Here is a 17581-nt window from a genome sequence, read left to right as displayed (position 1 = left end):
GTCGGTGGCTCTGGCCAATGTCCCTGGGATCCAGCCGGGGTCTGCAGCCTGGCAAGAGCTTTGGTGCAGGCAATTTTAGGCCCTTTCAAGCCTGGGACTTCTGGGGTTTTTGGCTCCCAGGGAAGGAGAGCACTGAACTCTTCTCCGGTGCTGGCTTAAGTGACAGCGACGCATTTTGCTTCCTCTTGCTTTCCAGAAAAAACAGAGGGCTCCCTGGACTCTGAAGAGTGGCAGTGCAATCTGCTTAAGGTACGCATCCCTGGGGGTGAGGCTGTGGGCAGTTGTGCCCCGACAGCTCCTGGGGCACATGAACGTGAAAGGCCTGGGCAAAGGGCGAGACAACATTTGCCTCCTGCCGTGTTCCCCCCCAGTTCCTGATGGAGTCGGTGGAGGAGATGCTGGTGGACCAGCCATGGGTTGTGTGCCTGGTGTCATCCCGGGTGACAGAGGTGAGGCGTTGCGCGGGGTCTGGTGCGGCTGTGGTGTGCGTGTGAGTGCCACGAGGTGTCAGGGAGCCCTCCGAGAAGGCAGGGGGGCAGCAGGGGAGCTGTGAGGCTTCCTGGGCTGCTCGGGCGGGAAGAGAACAACCCAGGTGAGCAGGAAGCCCTGGGCAGGAGCTTTGGGGTTCTCCCTGGGAGCTGGGGTTAGGGGTTCCCCACGCCACAGGCGTGCTGGGTTTCTTCCTTCCCACGTGGCTTCAGTGGCTTTAACCCACTCTCCTCTCCCTTCTCCAGGGACCTGGGGTCCCTGGAGAGTGGAACCAGATGGGACCGGGGCTGGGCAGAGAAGTGCACGGAAGGCCGTTGCTGAAAACCACGCAAGGACCGGAGCGAACTGGAGCGATGGAGAGTGGGGCTATGCTGTGGGTTTGGGCCATGGGGGTGCTGCCACCTCCGGCCCTGCCCTGTGATGTGTCCCCGTATCCATGGCAGCCCTCAGGGAGGTCACAATGGCTGGGTGCCTCATAGCTGCTGCGGTGAGCGCAGGTGGCCCATTGCTTCTCGGCGGCCACAGGAGGAGGACCTGGAGAGAGATTCTGGGGTGATCCTGCTGTGAAGGGGAGGCTGAGAAGATTTTTTGGTGAGGGGCAGGGGGAGGCCGGGGGCTGCATCCCTATGAGTTCCCAGCACGACGAGAGATGGGGACCCCAGCCTGTGCTGTTGGTGCTGGGGAGGATTCCTCTCCAGGCTGGGAGGATGCCTGCCCCAACCTGGTGTGAATCCCCACAGCCAGCCAAGCTGACGCAAACTGTTTGGTTGTTTCCTTCCAGCTTCCTTTGCTTGTGTAGGGGTCAGGACTGGACCTACACATCATGAGGACTGTTATAAGCGAGACCACGCAATTTTCTGGTCTATCGAAGATAATTTATTAATTAGGTAAGCAGGTAGAAGCAAAACAGCGCTGGGCGGCTGGGGAGTCTCCGCTCCATCACAGCACGCAACTTTCCCTTTTCAGTGTCGCCGTTTTATAGCATCCACGTTTTGGCTTGTCAGGACTTGTTGAATCTTCTGAAGCTGTGCAGTTCGTTGTTGGGGGTCGTTGTTTTTCTTTCAATGATCATGCCTTGTGCTCGTGTTCAAGGGGGAGGGTAGTGAAGCGGCAAACAGTATTTCACAGAGTCTTTGTTTTACCAAGGACGTTTATCCAAGACCCCCTCCCCACTATCTACTTGCTTAGTCTTCCCCCTTAACAAGGTCGTAAATTGCAAAACCTTATCTTCTCAGCAGATTCTCTGAATTCCTTTTAAAGACAATGAACAAACACCCGCTAATTTATCACAAGGACGGTGGCAGAGAGACGGGGTCTGAGACTGTTGCCATCTCTGCCACCGTCGTGAATTCCTTGTTAAAGAAGCTGCAAGACAGAGAGGTGAGCTGCGGACATCCCGCTGTGCCGTGGGGGGTTGAGGGCTCCCCTCCACCCTGGGTGCCACCGAGGGGTCTTGCCTGATGGCCCCTCTGTCCTGCTGCTGGTGCCCGGTCCCCAAAGGCTGATCCTGCGGTCACGCTGGGCTGACGCTGCTGCGCTGCCTCCTTTCCCGCAGCAGCTCAGCCTGGAGCTGCCCAAGCATCCATCCTTGTCCTGGCCCTGTACCATGGTCCCAGGCTGGTGCCTGGTGCTTGGTCGGTTCCCAGGGCTGCTGCTCCCTCGGCTCCTTTGTGTAGCTGGACACAAGCTGGGACAGGACGCGGTGGTGCTGCTTGTGGGCTCTCACTCTAGAGTGAGGGGCAGCAGCTCGCAGCTGCCCGGGAATAAGGGCAAAGCAAGTGGTGTCGTGGTCTCTCCCTAGGGTGACCGAGCGGAGACCTACCGCCACCTCCAGCATGTCTTGCAAGGAGATGATACCCGTCTGCAGAGCGGCGTTGTGAACCGAGTGCTCGCAGAGGTGTCTGGAGACATGAAGGCAGCCCAGGTGAGCTTGTTCTCTAGAAGGGCGAAAGGAGCAGCCTGCCTCTCCCCAGCTGTGGGTGTGACATGGAGTGGCGCACAGATGGTTCACTGGGATTCAGGCCTGGGGACTTCCCCAGTGCCCCTGTGGCTGCTCCCTCTCCCAGGGAGCGCATCCCGCTAGGGGAAAGGCTGTATCCAGCCCTGCTCCAGACTGTGCAGAGCGTGGTGAGCTCCTCCACGCCAGGCGACGTGTGCGCCACCTCCCAGGGCTGGAGTTGGGCCGTGCAGCCCCCCAGTTCCTGCCTCGCGCGACTCCTGCTTAACGCAGAGGCTCTGGGGACGCGTCCCAGCTCGGGCACAGCTGTCCCGGGGGTGTTCTGTGGGGGAGACGCGGTCGTCTCGCCAGTGGCTCTGACAGCAAAATGATGAGCTGAAGCCCCGTGGTCCTCACTGGCCAGCAGGGCCTGACCTGGTGCCTCAGCCTTTCTCCTGGGCAGCATTTCACCTGTGGCTCTTTTTCAGGGTGCAATGAACAATGTGACAGCAGCTGCTGGTGACGTCCTGGTGGCTCTGGCTCGTTCCCACTTCGAATTTGTGATGTCCGAGCTCCAGGGCCACCTGAAGACCATGAGGGGAGGAGCATGCCAGGAGTTTGTGCTCACCACCTTGAGCAAACTGGCCAGCAGCTATGGTATGGCCCCTTTGGCCTCGTGCTCTGGGTTATGGTCCATGACAGCCAGGAGCAGGGACCCTGCCCCTCCCTGAACGCTGTTTTGGGCCGGAGGGCTGTGGGGTTGTGGCACCTCCTCGCCTGGAGCTGGGATTTCCGCCCCGCCACCCCAATGCCAGTGCTGCAAGGGTGGAAGCTGCTGGGGACTGAACCCGCAGCGACCTCCCCTGTCCCTCTGACACGTCCCCCAGCCCGGCAGCCCCAGCCCTCCTGCCCGCGGTGCTGCTCTGGCTCTGGCTGACCGTGGCTCCCTCTGTCCCTCTGCCTGTCCTCTCTCTGCAGCCCTGCGGTGCATCCCCTTCGTCGAAATGACGCTCCTTGCTCTGCACGCCATGCTGAGACAAGTGGAGAGCAGCCGGATCCTGCGCACCATCTGCAGTGGTGAGTAGAGGGGAAGGGGCCGGGCAGGCCCTCGGTGCCTCGCTCGGATCGCGGCGTGGTCCTGCGCTGGGGGGCAAACTTTGGGAAGGGCAGGGCGGGGGCTGCAATGGTAAGTGCTGGAGGGGAAGAGGCCTGCGAGGAAGAGGAGGAGGAGGAGGTGCGGTGTGCAGAAGGGGAGAAGGGGCACCGTATTTTAGTTCAGATGCCGGGAGCGCAGCACTGGGCAGTCCCAAGCCGACGCCTGGTGAGCCAGGGACTGCTCCACGCAGGCGTGGGTGAGGGAGCCAGGCACGCTGCCTGTTGCAGACTTTGACGAGCTCCTTCCTTCTGGTGCAGTGCTGGAGCAGTGGTCGAGGGCGATCAACGCTTACTTCAACGCCTGGGAGCAGTGCCCCTTCCCTCGCATCGGGGAGAAGCAGCTCTGCGAGCAGGTGTACTCCCTGTTCTGCCACGCTGTGGTAAACTGGCTGGGCCGCCATAAGAAGGAGGAGGTGAGCGCTGCTGGGGCAGCAGCGGGGCTGTGCCTGGCTGGGGCTGCCCGTGCCCCCTGGGTGGGAGCAGAGGGGTGAGGGGAGGGAGCGGGCGGGCTGACGCCGTGCCCGGGGCTGGGGGCTCCCAGCTGGCAAGTGCTTGGGCCCCAGGGCCCTTTGGCAGGGGAATGCTTGCTGTCCTCTGGAGAGAGCCCTTCTGTGGGGCAGAAGGGAAAGGGAAAGCCCTCTCTGTGCAAAGGCAGGCATGTGCTGGGGGACGCCGAGTGCTAGACAGCCCTCAGAGTATCTCGTCTCTTCCCTCTGCAGGACAAGCAGGCCATCTTTGGAGCAGTGACTGCTATGATGGCTGTCGTCCTCCATGATGCGCAGCACCAGGACCGGGTGTGGAAGCAGGTCGTCTGGCTCCTGCAGCAGTACCAGGAGGTCCAAGATACTTCCCGGGTGACAGAGGTGAGGCGTTGCGCGGGGTCTGGTGCGGCTGTGGTGTGCGTGTGAGTGCCACGAGGTGTCGGGGAGCCCTCCGAGAAGGCAGGGCGGCAGCAGGGGAGCTGTGAGGCTTCCTGGGCTGCTCGGGCAGGAAGAGAACAACCCAGGTGAGCAGGAAGCCCTGGGCAGGAGCTTTGGGGTTCTCCCTGGGAGCTGGGGTTAGGGGTTCCCCATGCCACAGGCGTGCTGGGTTTCTTCCTTCCCACGTGGCTTCAGTGGCTTTAACCCACTCGTCCTCTCCCTTCTCTTGTAGAGCCTCCATTATTTCCTGAAGACCTTGGAGGAACTTCACGCTGTCGCCCCCAAGGACAAGCTCCATGCCATCGCTGCTGCTGTGCACCACGAGGTAAAGGGAGCCCGTGCCTGTGCTGCTGGCCCAGGTCCTGCAGGCCGGATTGCCACAGAGGGGCAGGGCAGGGCAGGGTGTCCTTCCACCGGGACCTTCCTGGAGGTGCCTCGAGGCTGTGAGCACCCTGATCCTGGCTGTTTTGTGCAGGCCCGAGGGGCAGCTCAGTTCCTTCAGCACTTCCCTCTCAGCCACCTGGCAGGAGGACTCTGGAGTGCCGGGACCCAAAAGGCAGCCTCTGATCGCTGCTCTGCCTGCGATCTTTCTCTAAAATGGACCTTTCTCCCACAGCTTGGGGACGAGACCAGGCAGCACAGTGCAGGCCATAAAGAAGAACTGAGGCAGTGCATTGTGCTTCAAGGTAAGGGAGGGAACGGGACGATGCCTGTCGTGTTCTCCCAACTTCCTTGTGAACCTCAGCCATGGGGTTTTGCTGACTATTCATGCAAAATGTGGTTTCTGGCCCGCAGCTCGAATCTACCCGGAGGAGACGGTCACGTTCCTGCTGTCCCAGCTGAGCAGCGAGAACCAGGGCTCCCGCGGGACAGCGCTGACTCTGCTGGGAGCTGTGGCCCGCTCTGACGGTCAGTACCACAGGCCAGGGCCGCCAGCCAGGGCTGGGGCAGTCAGGGGGCTGAAGCTATCTGCTGTCAGAGCTTTCAGGCCCTGTAACGCAGTAGTAGCGGCAGAAACAAAGTCCTTCTGGGACGCCAGTGCTTCCCCTGCAGTCAGAGCCCAGCCCTGCTGTGCTGTCCCGCTTGTCTGTGAAAAGCCTGGGAGCTTCGAGGGATCCCTTCTGCCATCTGAGCCCTGCCTGAACGCATACCTCTCTGTGTCTCTTGCAGAACCTGCAGTGAGAGAGAAGCTGCCCCTAATTGTAGAGGCTGTGCAGCCCTTGTTCACTGAGTCCGGCACCCAGGTGAGCTCATTTAGGAAGGAACAGCGAGACCAGTGGGGCAGAGAAAGCCCCCAGAGCGGGCAGGTTGTTGTGCTGTACAAAGCCTAGCCCCGACCCCTGGCAGCGAAGGCTTCTCCTGTGCACTCGTTGCCTCTCCACGGGCTGCGAGGGCTGCCCCCAGGCAAAGGTGGCTTCCCTTTGGCTGCTGGCGGGGCAGACCGTAACCACCCTGTCTCCTTGGCAGTTGAGGAGAGCGCTCCTGGGTTTCATCAAGGATCTGCTCAGCGTCAGCATCCCGAGCTGCTTGGCATGGGATGTGGTGGCGCACATCTTTGTCGAGTTCAGGCGGGCCTCGGACAGACTGGTAAGGACAGAGCGGGACACCCGCGGCTCGGTCCCGTGCCCAGGCTGTGCCGAGAGCTCCCTCAGTGGCACTCGCAGCATCGCCTGGGCCCCGCAGAACCTCGTGTGCCCGACAGCCCTGTGCAGCGCTCGCTGCTCCCAAGCTGCCCAGCACTTCCTTGGGGCTGGGACGTGGCCCCTGAGTGGGGCCTGGCTGTCCTCATCCTCCACAGAGCCTCCTGAGGTGGGAGCTGAGAGTAATGGGGGGTTTCCCAACGCTGTCTTGCAGGCGGTAGAAGACGTCCAAGAGGAAAGAGACCTTCAGGCCCAGTGCATAGGTATCCTGGAGTCTCTGGATCTCTCTGTGGAAGGGATGACCGAAGTAAGTGGTCCTGCTCCCTGCTGCTGCAGCCACTTTTCACCTTCAGGGTGTTTTTGCCAGCCCTCGCCTGCCCCCCCGGAGCTCGACCCTAATGGGCTCCAAGGGATGCGCAAGCCATCCTTTTCACCTCTGAGCCGAGATGGGAATGCTGATGTGCCAAACTTCCTCCTCCTCCTCTGCAGCTCTTGTGGCCACGGCTCCTGCAGTACGTGGTGCCGGCCCAGTACTGCGGCATGCTGGTCCCGCTGTTGCGTTGTCTCCAAGCCCTGATCGAGAGGCAGAAGCAAACGGAAGGGCAAGAGGACACCGAGAAGCCTGCTGACGTCCAGGAGCAAGGTGGGACCAGAAGGTGCCCCAGCAACCTGTGCCGGGCTCGGCCAGGGGCCTGCCTGGTGCATGCCTCCCTGCACCCTGGCAGCCCCCAGGCCAGCTCTGCAGCTGCACGGGTACTCTCAGCCCCGCGTCGGGGCGTCGAAGGTGCGAGGGGCTGGGTGCAGAGGTGCTCAGGGGCTCACCCTGCCTTTTTTCCTCCTTGCAGCCAAGAAGCCCACGCCACAGGCCCTACTGGTTCGGCTGTTGGTGAGTAGCGGGGCCCCGGGGCAAGAGCTTTTCTGGCCAGGGGCAGGGGGAGATGCTGGGGCAGGGATGCTTTTGCTGGCAGCCCCGAGGAGGAGGCAGCGCGTCCCAGCGTGCCCAAGCCCACGAGCTGGGGATCCCGCTCCCTCCCTGGGGCTGGAAGCACGTGGGGGGAGGCGCCGAGGCAGAGTCGAGCTCCCTCGTGGGAGAAGCCGCGTCCCTGGTGGAAGGAGTGACCCCGTCTCTCTCTGTCCTCCTCTAGGTGGTGGCGGCTTGTGATCAGTGCAGAGAATGCGCGGTTGCTGCCCTACAGCTGCTGCAGGCCCTGCAGAGCAGGATCCACAGCTCCCTGAGGGGACTGTGGCCCATCTCCATCCCCTGCATGCTGCAGTACCTTGAAGGTAAGGTGCCAGTGTGGAGGGCCGGGCTCAGGAGAGCTGGAGGGGGCAAGAAAACAGCCTCCCAGCATGGCGTAGGGGAACCGCTGCTGTCCCCCTTCCAGGCAGCCAGCGTGGAGGCTGGGGGCAGCGATCTGCTGGGATCAGCTCGTCCCAGGGGTGGACGGGGCCATCGATGTCCCCGTGGAGGGCAGGTCTGGGCAGTGTCCCCCTGCCCCTGCTGGGACGGTGCTTGGGGCAGGGGTGGGACCAGCGCCCCTGGCTCTGGAAGGCCGAGTGCCTGGGGCAGGTCTGCAGCAGCCGTTCTGGGCAGCTCGGTCCCACGCTGGGCAGCGCAGTAGCCTGGGAGGAGGCCCTAAATGGGCTGCAAGTGTTGGGTCTGTCAGGAGAAAATGTGTGCGGCTGTGCACGCTGGGGCACGGTGCTCGAGTAGTGCGGGGATCACAGTCGGGCAGCGGCGATCGGCCCCAGTCAGTCTTTCCTTCCCCGGCTTGAGTCGGTGGCTCTGGCCAATGTCCCTGGGATCCAGCCGGGGTCTGCAGCCTGGCAAGAGCTTTGGTGCAGGCAATTTTAGGCCCTTTCAAGCCTGGGACTTCTGGGGTTTTTGGCTCCCAGGGAAGGAGAGCACTGAACTCTTCTCCGGTGCTGGCTTAAGTGACAGCGAGGCATTTTGCTTCCTCTTGCTTTCCAGAAAAAACAGAGGGCTTCCTGGACTCTGAAGAGTGGCAGTGCTATCTGCTTAAGGTACAGCATCCCTGGGGGTGAGGCTGTGGGCAGTTGTGCCCCGACAGCTCCTGGGGCACGTGAACGTGAAAGGCCCGGGCAAAGGGCGAGACAACATTTGCCTCCTGTCGTGTTCCCCCCCAGTTCCTGACGGAGTCGGTGGAGGAGATGCTGGTGGACCAGCCATGGGTCGTGTGCCTGAGCCGGGAGCTGAGCCAGCAGCTGAGCAACCCCTCCAGCAGCGCCGAGGACAAGGTTTGCGCCCTGCCTGCACCCTCCTGGCAGCACAGCCCCGGGGCACCCAGCTCCGGGGCTGGGGCTGAAGGAGCGCGTTCCCCGTGCGGGCTGTCGTCACCGCTCCCCCTGCCCTCGCCCCAAAGATGCTTCCCTCCGTGCTGCCCAGGGTCGGCTACAGCCGGGCGCCGCGGCTGCTCCCTGGGCTGTTGGGGCCTGTCGCGGCCAGGCCCTGTCCTGACAAGTCGCGCCGTTACCACGTCTCTGTCTCGGTCTCTTCTCTTTCAGAACTTCCTGTACCAGGCTCTCGGCACGGTGCTGGCCTCTTGTCGGCAGCTCACCCACGTCCAAGGGCAGCTGCTGAAATACTTAAAAGAAACAGATGCCACCAGCCCATGTGACAGACAGGTGAGGTTTCCTCTCCTGCCCCTGCTCTGCCCGGTGTCCCCTCGTCCCAGCCCTGCTCCGGACCTTTTTCATTTCCTTGTAGCTGCTGTTTCCCTCAGGCAATGTCCTGCCTTGCCGTCGTAGCTGGCCAGGACTGGCCAGCGTGTGCCAGAGCTCACTCCCATTTCTCCATCACTGCAGGGAATAGCTTCAGTGGTCTCCTATGCTGCTGAGCGCCACTTCTACCTGGCCCTGGATGCAATGCGCAAGTTCACCAAGTGGCTCATCACATTTGACAGATGTCGAAAGGTAATGGGTGCAGGGTTTTAGTGTTCGGCCTTCTCTTGCCCTGTTCTCACTTCCTGAACAGTGGCGGCCGAGTCGTGGCGGCCGAGTCGTGGCAGCCACATTGCATTTACCCCTCCCGTAAGAGCTACCTAAGACGCACTGCCCCCTCCAGAAAGCTGAGGGCCAGGAGCCGGAGCCCTGTGAGCTCTTGCTGGCTCTGCCCCTCACCTGGGGGCCATGGGCAAGCCTTTCATGGCCAGTACGCCCCTGACGGGCACAGGCTGCTCACCTCAGGGCAGGAATGGGACAAACTCCTTCGGATGGTTTTCCACGGCCCTGCACAGCTGAGCCACACAGCCCCTTACAGCCCCGCTCCCCAGCCCCACAAATTCGTCGAGTCCTGGGGCACAGCAGGGCCAGCGGACTGACATCTCGGGGCATCTTACTCAACACAGGCGCAGAAGGGACACCAGAGAGCTCAGGCCACTTGGGCTGCAGCCATGCTTACCTATGGCAAGGTTGCACTGCACGCGCCCAAGTCAGAACTGCTGGCCTGCGTGGAGGAAGACATCCTGGCCAACATCCTGGAGCTCTTCCATGCCTGCAGAAAGGTAGGAGCGTGGGGCACAGAGGGGCAGGGAGGGCTGGGGGCCCCCACGTGCCGAGGTGGACGGTCTCTTTCTGAACGTCCCCTGAGTGGTTTGTCCTGAATGTCCAGGACCAACCCCAGCCCCTAAGAACCCCTCGCCCGTGTTCCTCTCCCAGCTCTTCAAGCAGTTCAACTGGTGTTTTTCTCTCTCGGGTCTCAGGAACTGCAGCACAAGCTCGCCCTGCTGAACGGCATCAAGGAGGTCACCTGTGCCATCCAGGCTGCGGACACCAAGCACAGCTTCAGGCTCTGCAAGAAGCCGGAGGTGCTAGAGATCCTGCTGGTGAGTGCCTGGAGCCGGGGCTGCCCGCAGGGGAGGTGCGATGGTCTCCCCCAGCCACCCACCAGCTCCTGAGCTCCCAAAGCCTTGTCCCCAGCTGCTGGGCCCTGGGGAGCTGGCACTCGGTGGCTGGAGAGCACGGTGGCTCTGTGGTGGCCGTGGGGATGAAGGGGCTGGTGCGGGCGCAGGCCTGTCAGCAGAGCCGGCTTCTGGGGCGGGTGGGCAGGCTCTCCGTGCCACAGCCCGCCCTGAGTGCGTCTCTCTGGGACTTGCAGGACTTGATGGAGGAGGATGCCTGCGACACCCCTGTGTCCCAAGTGCATCTCAAGATGCTTCAGCTCCTGGAGCAGCTGAGGTGAGGTCTGTGCCCCAGGCTGTGGGGGCTCGCTGTGCGTCCCAGCCCAGCCGGCTGGTGCAGCCCCAGTGGTCTCGAGTACGGGGCAGGGAGCTGCGGGGTTCTGGGCCGGGACGGCGTGCCCCATCCTGGGTGACTTCCGAAGGCCGGGGGGCTGTTGGGGCTGGGGGGCCGCATCCACAGAGACGGGGCTGGGCTGTCATGGTCAGCGAGCCATGAGCGCTGTGCCGGCAGAAAGGCCCTGGCTCTCCAGGGGACGGGGAGGGCAAGGAACGGGCACCTGGGGGGGGTCTCCTTGCCCCTGGGGGTGAGTGCTTGGCCGCTGCCGGGGGGCTGCCAGGAACTGCCGGAGCTGGAGCTCACCAGCACGGGCTGGGGGGGCCGGGTCTGGGGCTCAAACCCAGTCGGCATTTGGGCCACTCTGGAGATTGCTGGTAAACCCCCTCACTGTTTTCTCCATTTTTTCTCCATCCAGCACGCTGAAGCCTTGCATGGACTGGGAGTACAGGTGCTCCCAGGTGGCTGTGTGCTGCTGGAGAGTCCTGTCGTGCCCTCCTGAGGAGACAGAGCTGCAGGTACCTGCCAGCCCTTCCCTGCACACCTCAGCGCTCCCTGTGCCCTGGCAGCTGCCGCGGTGCTCAGCCTCACTCCTCCTTTCCCGTTTTCAGTCTCTGCAGACATCGTGTGAGGAAGCTCTGGGCCAGCTTGTGTCAGCCCTTCTCAAAGCAGAAGGGACCTCCAGCGCCTTCGCGGACGTGGTCTCCGTGAGTATCCATGAGGCAGTGGGGCAGAGTTGGGGCCTTAGGGGATGCCCAGAGGAGGATCCGTTCCCTGCCGCAGTGCCAGGGCAGGCAAAGGAACGGGCCCTGCGGGAGGCAAAGCCAAGAGCCAGGCTCCCAAGTGCCAGGCTGGCACAGGGAGATGCCGGTGGGGAAACGGCTCCTGGGTGAGGGCAGGGGTGCGTGGAGCGAGCGGGGCAGGGGGGTGGCAGTGCCGGTGCTCGGCGGGGCTGGGGCCACGCGGAGCTGCAGGGCAGGCCCTGCGGGAAGGGGCCAGAAGAGGAGGGAGGCAGAGAGGGGTGCTGGGGAGAGAAGGACACCCGTCACGAGACGCATGTGCTCCACCCCAGATCTTGCTGTGCCACCTCACGTCAACGAAAGCATGGGAGCGAGAGAGGGCCCTGCAGGTCTGCGCCCAGCTGCTGGGCACTTACGAAGAGCTCTTCAAGTGTTCGGTGAGTAGGGAGCCCCGCGTGCCCCGTCCCCTCTCCCTGCTGGCCACGGCCCCGACGCCTGGCCATGGCCTGGGGCGGCGAGCAGGCACTGGGCTGCCTGCGAGCTTCCTCCTGCCTCTCGCCCCCGCAGAGGGAACGCACCTGCTCGCAGTTCGGCTCCTTGGTCGGCGTGCTGGGGCCTCTGCTGAGCGACTCCCAGGCCACGTCCCGGCAGAGGGCAGGGGCCTGCCTCAGCTGCCTCCTCCGGATCCAAGGTGAGGAAAGCGGGTTCTTCCTGGCCCCCATCAGCCCCATCTTCTCTTCCTTCCCTGCCCAGCGAGGGCTTTTGTTTACGTCCCTTCCCAGCCAGTCAAGAAACACTGTCGCGACGAATGAGGGGAGTGGACGGGGCGCTCTGTGGCCCTGCACAATCACCGTTCCCACTAAGAAATCGGTTGGAAGCGAGCTCCTGCCCCCTCCTCAGTGAGCAGCGTCTGCGCTGAGGAATTTGCGGGGAGGTTTGCTCCCTCCCGGAGACGCTGGTGCCCGGTGCAGGACCTGGGGACGCAGCAGCTGGGAGCAGAGGCCTGCGGCTGCTGGGACCCCACAGCCCCAAAACAGCTCCAGGGGAAGGAGGGCTCTGTGCGGCCCGGGATGTGTCAGCCACGGAGCCGGGCTGGTGGCATCCTGCCACGGGAGGGTTGGGAGGGCCCTGGCCTTTGCTCCCCAGCCTCCTCTATCCACGTCTGGCGCCAGAGATTCAGTTCCCCTAACCAGGACTCCCTTCTCTCACAGCATGTGGCATGACGAAGACCAGGAGAGCGGTGCTCCAAGTGCCTGACTGCAAGGAGCTGTGTGAGAGGCTGAAGAGCACGGAGGACGGGTCTCTGTGTGAGGAGCCTGCCAAAATAGCGAAGGTAACTGGCTCCAGAGAGTGAGGTGGGGGCCCCAGTGCATTTGTCAGGAGGTGCGTTTCGCACGCAGGGAAACAAGACGAGAGGAGATGGTTCTAAACCCCTCCGCTGCAGGAAGTACAAAAAAGCAGCGTATGCACAGAGGAGTGTGCCCTGAGTGCCCTCTCAGTGACCAGCGAGCTGCTGAGCTCAGAGGCCCCTGGAGTTTCCTTTCTGTTCTAAAGAGCCGGAGCAGAGCTGTGACAGTGTCTCTCCTGTCTCTCCAGGGGGTTTGCCAGTACTTCCCCCAGGGACAGGCCAGGAGCTTCATGGACGCCATCATGAAGACCTTCGAATGCGCTAACGAGGAGCGTGCACAGGCAGCTGGCGACTGGATGATCGGATTCCTGGAAGCGTGCGGAAAGGAAATACGTCCAGAGGTAAGGGAGACCCTTGTAACCCTCGGCCTTGACTTCTCTCTGTTGGCTGTTGTGCTGCACCTCGTGTGGGCTGAAGAAATGCAGCCCGAGCGTGGAGCTGAGGGGACCGCTGCTGCCTGACACGTTCTGCTCTGTGCGGTCCTCTGACGAGGACTCAGGCACTGCACTCTCAAGTCTCCCGTCGGCGCAGGTCCTTGCCCCGGGCGAGGCAGTTACCGCTGGGACACACCAACCTTCCCGTTCCTCCCCACTGCCTGCAAGGTGTCGGAGCCTGCTGGGTTGCGATCTCCCATCGCTGCAGCCGTGCGCCGGCGATTATCCAGGCTGTTGGGCATAAAACGTGCCCAGGCCTTCGGTGTGCTCAAATCGCTCAGCTGCTGCCACCGCCGGCCCCAGGCACACGCAGCGACGGAGGGGGGTGTGCGCGTGTGCACGTTGGTGTGCGTCAGCGCCGAGAGCACACGCGCCCCCAGCCGTGAGGCAGGGCTCAGGGACGAGGGCTTGTCAGCGTGCCAAGGCGGCAGGCGTTGCTCAGGCGCCGAGTGACCGTGCTGGGGTCCTGCACAGGCAAAGGATACGCTGAGGTGTGCCATCTCGCCCCTTGCCTTGCAGGTGCCTGAAGTCGTGAACATCCTGTGGAAGGCCATGTACACCATGCAGCAGGGCACCCTCAGGGACCTGCTCTTGAAGGCAGCCCGTCTCCTGGCTGGCTTCCACCTTCAGCCTGTGGTGGACAGCCTCCTCCAGACAGAACTGCCCTCAGAGAGGTATGTGCGCTCCCCCCTTGCCCCGCTGTGGCCAAACAGCAACCCCAGGCTTGCCTGCGGTAGGCAGATCCAGGGAAGCAGCAGGTCCCATTCCTCCCCCAGAAGCCTGAGCTCTGCGAGATCGTGCACTCGTGCCTCTGGGGAAGCAGGCATCGTATGCCCGCTGCTGGCGAGGAGAGCGTTTGGCCTCTGGGGAGGGCACCAGGGCTGCCAGAGGACGGGGCTCACGGGTGAACGTCTGGTTGCTTGCAGAGACATGGTGCAGCTCTGGAGGAGCCTGGGCAGCAGCGACCTCGGGCCTCAGGTCCTGAGGCACTTAGCAGAGAGGCTGGACAAGGCACCTGAAACCAGACCTTTGTGCAACGATGCTGATCAAGAGCCGCATCGTCTCAAGGTATGTTCGTCGGCAGAAGCATTTCTGCAGCTTCCCACGTGCTTTCTAACTTAGCTCATCAGGGTGAGGGACTTGGGGGTCATCCGAGGCTGTCCCAGGTGTGAGACCTGCCGGCAGGAAGAGTCCCCCAGGGGGACAGGGGCACCAGCGGGCTGGTGGGAAAGGCGGTGTTTAACAGGTTCTTGTGGGTCACATTTCCCTGCAGCTCCTCTGTGCGATCTCTGAGGTGGTGTCTGCTCTGCTGACCGCGGAGGCAGTCCGGGACCTGCTTCCTCACCTCCTTCCAGTCCTCCTGCAGTGGGTCAGCAACGAACTGGGGGTAGAGTTGCTGTTTCCCCCTCTGAGTCCTCCAAGAGGACTCCTCCTCTTCAAGGACATGGGACAAGAGGAGCAGTTGTGCGGGTAAGGAGCAGCAGGGGCGGGGAATGGGGGGCTTCAGTTCCCCAGCCAGGCACGTTTGTTCGTGGTGCTGAGGGAGCCAAAGGGCTGCCCTGTTTCCCAAGCCTGCCCTGTTTCCCAGGTGTGGAAACGGGTCGCCGGGGTTCGTTTGACTTCTGTCCTCTGCTGGAGAAGGATCCCAGACGGGATCGTTCCCAGGATGTCCCCAGGGGATGTTCCCAGACGGGACGGGACCGACGGCTGCTCTCGGCCTGTCTCCTCTGCGTCCCCGATTACAGCGTGTCCTTCCTCTCTCTGGACCGATCCAGGAGAGACCGGGCGTGTCCTTCCTCTCTCTGGACCGATCCGGGAGAGACCGGGCGTCAAACCCTGCGCAGGGCTGGCAGCTCTCGGGACAGGGGAGACCCCAGGCATGGGGCAGCTCGGGGCGCTGGGACCGGGGCGTTTCGGCAGAGCCAAGACAAAACTTCCCCTCCGGTGCCACGATGTGAGATTTCTGTGGGTTTTCTTTCGCCAGACTCTACTGTGATGCTCTGGAGCAAGTGCTGAGAAGATGCCTGGACGAGAGGTGGCAGCAGGTGCTCTTCAGGCACGGAGTGTGGCCATCCCTGGACTTGCCTCAGTGGCACTGCAACAGCGTGCAGCTGCTGACCAGGTGAGAGCCCAGCGGGTGGCTGTGCCCCGGGAAGCAGCCGCAGGACCCTTCCCGTGTGCCTGGGGAGCTCTCCTGGGAGGCAGGGCAGCGCCTGCGTCGCAGCAGGGGACGTTTCGGGCCGCGGCCCATGGCCTTCCCACCTGACCACATCACCTGCTTGTGCTCTGTGTGCAGTGTGCTGCTCCGTGCCCGGCTCGTCTCGCGTGCGCTCATACAGACCTTCCTGCCGTGGCTGCACTCCCCCTTGCCAAACCTGCAGGTCACGGCGCTGGCTTTCTTCGCTGAGGTGAGGCGGCGCGTGGGGCGGGGCGGGCTCAGAGGGCTTTTCGGAAGAAACTGCTGCTTGGGGTGTCTCTTTATGGAAGAGACCAGCCGAGGTCCCATGCCAGCACTAACAGACCTTTGGCTGTCTTGTAGCTGATGAAGGACCCGCCAGCTGAGGGGAAGGATCTCCTGAAGCCCCTGGTACGGCTCTTCCTGGAGAAGCTGCAGCATCCGAGCTGTGCTGTGCAGCACATGGCAGCGAGAGGCCTGGGCAGTGCTGTCAGTGGCTTGCCCAAGAAGGTGAGGCGCACTTTCCTCTGCTCTGGCTGCAGCCCCCCAGCAGAGAGCCGGGCAGAGGCTGAGTGAGAGCCAAGCAGAGCCGCGGGGCAGTTCGGGAGCCTGGGGCGGAGCAGCACGGGCAGATGGGGGCTCCCCAACGGCCAGGCTGCTCTCCAAGCTCAGCACGGTGGCAGCGGGGAAACGTGCGAGTGCCGTTCGTCACGGGGTTGTGCCGCAGCCGCACCCCCTTGCCAAACAGACGTGGGGAGAAAGGGTGGGCATTGCAGGCAGGAGCCGCGAGCAGCTTGTGCGCATCTTTGGCGTTGCAGGTTCAAAAGCACAAGAGGAGCATCGTGGCAGCACTGGAGCGTGAAATGAGGAACGTGGACCATCCAGAGGTGGCTGCGGAGAGCATGTTGGCCCTGGCAGAAATACTTGCAAAGCAGACGGCGAAGGGCTTGGGCGGGGCCTTCAGACGCATCGCCCGCTCCACCAGGAAGTTCCTTGATGCCGTGAGTGAACCTACTTTTCTCCCACTTGTCCGAGGGGCGTGGGGTGGGCAGGGGCCTGCCCGTGCTGCGTGGAGGTGCTCCTCCAGGCAACCAGCTGCCGTGGCCCTTCTCTCTCTCTCTCCTGCGGGTGGGACGCACCGAGGGCCCCGGCACTCAGGTGCCATTTCTTAGGGATGGGACGAGGAAGGGACCTTCCACATGGCAGGGAAGGGGCCGGGATGAGGTGACCTCGTTCTGGAGCTGGTTTCCAAAGCGCCACTGCCAACAGCGCTGTGCTCGCTCGCCCTCAGTTGTCAGTCCCTGATGCTTTGTTGTTGCAGAGAGGCTGGGAGACGATGCCTTCGTGACCCAGCTCACAGATGGCTTTCTGGGTTGCAGAAGCAAGAGGACCTTCGTTTTGCGGCCTTCAGTCTCTACACGGCCCTGGCTGCTGGCGCCAAGGACAATCTCACCACGTTCTTCAGCGGAGAAGTGGAGCAGATATTGGGCAGCCTCTTCCTGCACCTCCAAGACCCCAGCTGTGCAGTATCCAGCGTAAGAACCCCCTGAGCTTATTTGCCAACCCACAGAAAGGCTCCCTGAGGAGCTGCCTCCCTGGCAAGGGAGAAGGAACGACCGAGCACAATGCTCTTTTCCAGGTTTGCAGGACAGCCCTCTATGTCTGTGCTCCTTTCGTCGAGCCAAAGGGGCTGCAGGTAGTCGTCAAGAATGCCATCGGGCGCAGTGGAGCACAGCTGCAGAGCGAGGTCTGCTCTTACCTGGTGAGTGAGCCCTGTCCCGGGGCGACGCTGGGGCCACGGGGCCCGGCACCGAGCGGGGAGCATGGCGTGACGCGTCCGTCCGTCCCGCCGCATGCTCCCCGGGAGTCTGAGGGCTCGGCAGCGAGGCCTCTCCGGCCCAAGCAGAATTCACACCTCCCTGCTCTCCCCCAGGAGACACATGCTCCCGAGCTGCTGAAGACACTGAAGCGCCAGCAGAAGCCACCACTGGAGAAGCGGTCCACAGATGCCACTCTCCACGTCCTTGGTGAGAGCCGGGACGGAGCTCTCTGCTCCGCTCCCACCGGGGCGGCCCAGGGGCCGCCAAGCGCTGCCCCAGCCGCCTTCCCTACGGTGCCCAGGAGGGCACGGCCAGGGGCCGTATCTTGACACTGCCTCTTCTTCCCCACGCTACAGAAGCCAGCCCGGAGCACAAAGAAGGCAGCCCAAAGCATGCTGAAGACAGCCCAGAGCATGCAGAAGATCTCTCGGGGCACACAGAAGACGTCCCCGAGCTTGCAGAGGCCTGAGCACCCACAGAATAAAAATCCAGAGAGCACAGCGGCTGTGGACTGGGTCCTTCCCAGGGTGGCATTGGTGGGAGCTGGGGCCAGGCAGCGCTGCCTGCAAACCTCTCAGCACTGGTGGGATGGGGAGGGTCAGGGCCAAA

At 62.9% G+C, this 17581-nt stretch overlaps 1 protein-coding gene across 1 annotated transcript; it reads left to right on the top strand.

Annotated features, from left to right (window-relative positions):
• Window positions 1–1384: 1384 nt before the first annotated feature.
• Window positions 1385–17087, top strand: LOC136790785 (maestro heat-like repeat-containing protein family member 2B). Its single transcript, XM_066996565.1, has 36 exons — window positions 1385–1869; window positions 2291–2413; window positions 2914–3082; window positions 3404–3502; window positions 3839–3993; window positions 4300–4443; window positions 4733–4825; window positions 5117–5186; window positions 5296–5409; window positions 5671–5744; window positions 5968–6087; window positions 6355–6447; window positions 6630–6783; window positions 6986–7026; window positions 7286–7424; window positions 8113–8165; window positions 8289–8399; window positions 8667–8786; window positions 8967–9074; window positions 9509–9664; window positions 9863–9985; window positions 10258–10337; window positions 10813–10912; window positions 11006–11101; window positions 11467–11571; window positions 11702–11825; window positions 12346–12467; window positions 12731–12883; window positions 13496–13650; window positions 13903–14044; window positions 14250–14446; window positions 14961–15098; window positions 15273–15384; window positions 15516–15662; window positions 15971–16153; window positions 16532–17087. The coding sequence occupies exons 1-36, from the start codon at window positions 1753–1755 to the stop codon at window positions 16700–16702; spliced, it is 4401 nt and encodes a 1466-aa protein (XP_066852666.1). The 5' UTR covers window positions 1385–1752; the 3' UTR covers window positions 16703–17087.
• Window positions 17088–17581: the final 494 nt, after the last annotated feature.

The sequence above is a fragment of the Anser cygnoides genome, chromosome 4 (genome assembly GCF_040182565.1).
Source record: "Anser cygnoides isolate HZ-2024a breed goose chromosome 4, Taihu_goose_T2T_genome, whole genome shotgun sequence".
Taxonomy (NCBI): domain Eukaryota; kingdom Metazoa; phylum Chordata; class Aves; order Anseriformes; family Anatidae; genus Anser; species Anser cygnoides.
This window is presented reverse-complemented; position numbering and strand designations above follow the sequence as displayed.

Bases quoted from the DNA above. Each gene is read 5' to 3' on its own strand.
- LOC136790785 (XM_066996565.1), top strand. From the start codon at position 1,753: ATGAACAAACACCCGCTAATTTATCACAAGGACGGTGGCAGAGAGACG. The intron at 1,870-2,290 runs GTGAGCTGCGGA...GTCTCTCCCTAG, and splicing joins AGAAGCTGCAAGACAGAGAG to GGTGACCGAGCGGAGACCTA. The intron at 13,651-13,902 runs GTATGTGCGCTC...GGTTGCTTGCAG, and splicing joins ACAGAACTGCCCTCAGAGAG to AGACATGGTGCAGCTCTGGA.